This window comes from Bidens hawaiensis, unplaced genomic scaffold, assembly GCF_021521415.1.
Source record: "Bidens hawaiensis isolate Kalapana, Puna unplaced genomic scaffold, B.hawaiensis_p1.1 tig00051652_1, whole genome shotgun sequence".
In the NCBI taxonomy this organism is placed as follows: Eukaryota; Viridiplantae; Streptophyta; class Magnoliopsida; order Asterales; family Asteraceae; genus Bidens; species Bidens hawaiensis.
The window spans coordinates 22,850-27,666 of NW_027499284.1; the positions used below are offsets into that span (position 1 = coordinate 22,850).

The 4,817-nt window shown below is 34.6% G+C and overlaps 1 protein-coding gene across 1 annotated transcript; it reads left to right on the forward strand.

Annotated features, from left to right (window-relative positions):
- The first annotated feature begins 211 nt into the window (after positions 1–211).
- LOC143599252 (uncharacterized) lies at positions 212–1,894 on the forward strand. Its single transcript, XM_077077246.1, has 3 exons — positions 212–728; positions 1,156–1,343; positions 1,430–1,894. The coding sequence occupies exons 1-3, from the start codon at positions 275–277 to the stop codon at positions 1,862–1,864; spliced, it is 1,077 nt and encodes a 358-aa protein (XP_076933361.1). The 5' UTR covers positions 212–274; the 3' UTR covers positions 1,865–1,894.
- The last annotated feature ends 2,923 nt before the right edge of the window (positions 1,895–4,817 follow it).

Sequence of the window (4,817 nt, forward strand, 5' to 3'; positions counted from 1 at the left end):
TTTGAAACATAAAATATATTTTTTGTCATGTCTTTTGGTCAATTGAAAAAACGTTCAAACATAAAAGACATCTTTTGCCATTTTGTCTTCTTTTTAAGTGGTTATTTCATCTATATTTTCCAGGGAGGCAAATTGAAATTTTCTCAATACAAATTTCCAACTTTATATTCTTATTATTTCCCCAATGGAGGAATGGAGATCATAGATCCTTAAAATCAAAATCAAGCCGTGTCATCAAGCTGCTTGTGTGACCTATATCTCGTAAACCTTCACAATGTCATGGTTCACCAGATCCATCGCCAACACCTTCAATCTCAACGACGATAACCCAGATACCATTTCCTCAAAACCCGAACAACAAGACAACGACTCACCAAAACAAGGAGTCAAAGAAGACTTATCCGAAATCACCAAAACCCTAACCACTAAGATCTGGGGCGTCGCTTCCTTCCTCGCTCCTCCTTCTAATCACCAATCGGACCCGGTTACTGGAATCCGACGGGACTTTGCGGAGATCGGAGGTAGGTTTCGTAGCGGAATATCGAAGCTGTCGAATAATATTGATGTCTCGGAGATAACTAAATTGGCGTCGAATATACTAAAGTTGTCGCCGGATGCTGAAGCTGTTGGTGTTACGGATGAAGTGTTGGGGTTTGTGAGGGATGTTACTATGCATCCTGACACGTGGATGGATTTTCCTTTCTTAGAAGATGAAGATGACGGTGAAGGTGAATGTTTGCCTGTTTGGTATTATTATTATTATTATTATTATACAGATTCATAGTTTTGATTATTTTGGACACCTAGAGCTACTTTTAAATCTGGAAACTGATAATACATGTTTTTTGTTGCTACTTATATGTAACTAGGGTGTTCACAGTCCGGTTTAAATGGGTTTGACCAACCGCTAGTTACGGTTTTTGATAATTGAAAACCAAAACCAAACCAAATCAAACCGTTAAGAAAATAAGCCTACGGTTTTGAAAAACTTTCAAACTGACCAGCCAAAGACGAGAATAAAAAACCAACCATTAAACAAGACCGACGGTTTTGAACCGAACCATGAACACCCCTATATGTAATTGAGTTTGTATGACGGAGTTGACGTAATAAAGATTTGGAAGTTGAATTATGTTTCCTCTTTTTGTATTCCAGAATTTGAGTTATCTGATGCACAACAAGAGCATGCTCTTGCTGTTGAAAGTTTGGTACCGAGATTACCTGCTCTTAGGATTGAACTATGCCCCGGTTATATGAGTGAAGGTTCATTTTGGAAGATATATTTTGTGCTTGTGCATCCAAAACTTGAACCTCATGTTGCAGAGCTTCTTTCAACACCCGAGGTAATAATAACATTGAAATAGGGAATGCAGTTTTGGGATAAATTGATAGTCATTTAATTACTGAACCTAATTATTGTATTGTGCAGATTGTGAAAGCTCGAGGATCATTAACACACGAATTGAAGGCCCGTTCTTCTGTGTCGTCTGGCACTCAACCAGAAACTGCTCCACTTGAAACATCAGCACTTCCGTTAACAACTTCTGGCGTGCCGGTTGCTACAGAGGAGACCGAAAAAGATTCGGTCCCGACTGAAGAAATTCAAATTGTGGACAAATCTGTAATTCAAGAGGAACCTTCTAGAAGTATTACTAATGCGGTTGAAGATAAAGATGAGGATGATTGGTTGAAGGAAGATGGTTCAGAGAATGTTAACGTTGGTGCAACTACAGTTCATGTTGAGAATGATGAGGACGTGTCGTTTAGTGATCTTGAGGATGATGAAGATGGAGGAGATGTTGGAAAGGTAAGTGTTGATAAATCTGAAATGAAGGAGTCTAGTGATTGGCTTGATGTGGCATGATCATAATGATGATGATACAGTGTGTTTATGTTTCACTCATTGATAAAATGTAATATGTGTTATATGTGAATATCATGTTTACAGTTTCTGAAAGTTTTAAATCACTTGGAATTGCTAGATGCATATCTGAATGTGGCATAATAAGATGGATGATGCTTATTGTATCTATTAGTATTATTATGTGCAAAGGTTATTTACATGATAACAAAGGGATTGAAATTGTTTAAAAGAAAAGAGGCAGGGGAGATTTAACATGTGTAGTCGATACGGGAATTTGTTGTGTTAATTGAATAGAGTTTGAACTTTTAAAATCTAGCCTTTGCCGGTTCTTGCAGTTAAAGGTGGGCTACAAAATGGTTAATGAACTGAAACCGGTTCCTAAACCGAAATGGCGAAATCGATCTGCTCTAGAAACCAGTTTGAGGGAAACTGGTAGTTTGTACTTGGTTTGAGATCTCATATTTGAAACTGGTTAAAATCGAACCGCACTGGCCAAAATCGGTTTTGACAATCTTTAACTCAAAACAAATCAGTTTGGGCCCAGAAACTGATGTGTGCATCTTTTACTTGCATTTGTGGACTTACAGCGTTTCTTGAACCAACTGATCCCTAATTGAACCCATTTGTAAATGGAATTTAATTTCTCTTCATCTAATATCTTTATAACCATTATCATTAAAGTTCCCATTTTAAGAGGGTGTGTTGTGGCTCAAAACTATATTAGATAAAATCATGTAGAAAAGGCCATGTCTTTAGTTATGTAATATTTACTTTGCTCGCATGCTACTTTATTTTCGTTAATACATGTGCTTCCACTCGCGTATAATCAGAAAGCGTCAACATATATGTGGATGATGCTTTGGGGTGTCAAACATATGTGGATGATACTTGAACACAAGTAGCCTATCATGAATTAAGCCTTCAATTTATTTATATGAGAGAACGAATGAATATTGAACGCTTGATAAGTTTCAACCAAACAAAAATCATAGCCCTACGTCTAAATCTTGTACTCTTCGACTACAATCTTCACTCACCGAAGCAACATATATGAAGGTTGTCGGTGAGAAAGTATAATTGTAGTGGTTCATGTGAATTGTTGTCGATAATATCCAAATAGTTTGGTGATAGGATGATACTAAGATAAGACGTAAATGGTTTTTTGAGACATCTTAGAGCAGAATATTACCCTTTTTATCTAGGTCTAGGCAGTCATAGTTAACTCTCTTTTTTTGAACAGCGGCCATCCAAGATGTTTATTATGAAAAGTTTGAATCTGGAACCCTTAACTAGGATGCCATTCAGGAACCTTACCACTAGGTCACCCTGTGATGGTTTATAAGCAAAGTTATCTATATTAGAGCCTTCCTATTGCAGCCTTCATCTCTAACTCAATAATTTATTTAAATACCATAATTTTTTTTCTTTAGATTATGTTTATTTTCAAAGACCTTTGCATCCAACTCTCTATTTCTATCTCTATGTTACTCACAAACACTTACATTACAGAGGGTGAAATATGAGCCACTAAATATAAAAGTGTACTTTAGTTTTCTATAAACTGTTATTTATATAGAAATTCCAATGGGTTGCTAGATTACGATACCGGAACTAAAACAAAAACAAAATTGGCATTCTGTCATTTTTGTTAAGTTCGTTACGGTATCGAAACTAAAACAAAATGCGGTGGTTCTACACGAATTCGGTCGGTTTCACTTAACAACACAACCATCCGGTCTACACCAAAGTTAATGTTGAAAAAAACCACTCTCACTTATACATAAACATAAATAACACACTTGAAAAAAAAATAACCAAAACCATATACAACTTGAAAAATGTAACCATAAAGAACACATTTGACTAAAACAAACCAACGTTGCGTTAGAGTAGGACTCAATCCCTGGTTACAGGCCAACATAGGTATTTTACATAATCTACACAAGGGTCCAACCAACCCCAACATATATGCTCAAACACAAAACCAATTTTACATATACAAAAATAAAAGAAACCTATTTTGTGACATCAAACTTCTTAATTATATTATAGTAATAATTTATAGATATGGATTCTTGAATGTTAAACCATTTTATTTATAGAATTTATAGATATAGATAATAGATACTTTTTAATGTGAATGATGTTAGAGCAGTTTAAAATATCAAAACAATTGACGTGTTGTTGTGTTATGAAAATTGAAAACCAGACTGTTAACCTTTAGCTTGGAAATGAAAAGAGTTGGTATAATGAATAAACAAAATCAAACTTAAGGCCTTTGACCAAAAAATTAGATATATGTGGAGTTGAGGTATAATAGAAAGTTTTGATGTAGTATAAGCTCTTCTGAAAATCCCAAACCTGTGATAAATTTGTATGCTTTCATCATTTTATGTCAACATTAGATGAAACACTTTTGGCGATTGCAAATTGTTAGTTTAGGGTGAATTACTTGAGAATTAACAAGCAACATTGAGAATAACTTCACAGATTTGTGTTTTATTGTCATAAGAGGAATAAGCACTCATGAGTATTACCTATGCATCGGTCAATCTTGTATTGTCACCTCATTTTTACCCTTAGTTACCCACAAAATTATTTGCACCACATACCCACAAGCAAGGTTGCAAAAGTCGCTAGGCGGACCCTAGGAGGCCGACTGGGAAGTTGGGTTTACTCGGAGTACTTGGACATAGTAAATATAAAGAAAATTAATTTTTAGATATTATGTATATGTCAAATATAATAAGGTTACTAATTTTTATAACAAAATAGGTGAATATCAATATAAATAATATAAATACATTTTTAAATAATAAAATATTCTAAAAATTACTAATCATTAATTAAAAAATGAAATTTGTTCGCTAAATTATTGAATTACGATATTCTGTTTTATTTTTTTGAGTCAAAATTGATCCAAGTTCACCGATAAGATGTGGTTCTGGCTGAG

Bases quoted from the DNA above. Each gene is read 5' to 3' on its own strand.
- LOC143599252 (XM_077077246.1), top strand. From the start codon at position 275: ATGTCATGGTTCACCAGATCCATCGCCAACACCTTCAATCTCAACGAC. The intron at 729-1,155 runs GTGAATGTTTGC...TTTGTATTCCAG, and splicing joins AGATGAAGATGACGGTGAAG to AATTTGAGTTATCTGATGCA. The intron at 1,344-1,429 runs GTAATAATAACA...TGTATTGTGCAG, and splicing joins AGCTTCTTTCAACACCCGAG to ATTGTGAAAGCTCGAGGATC.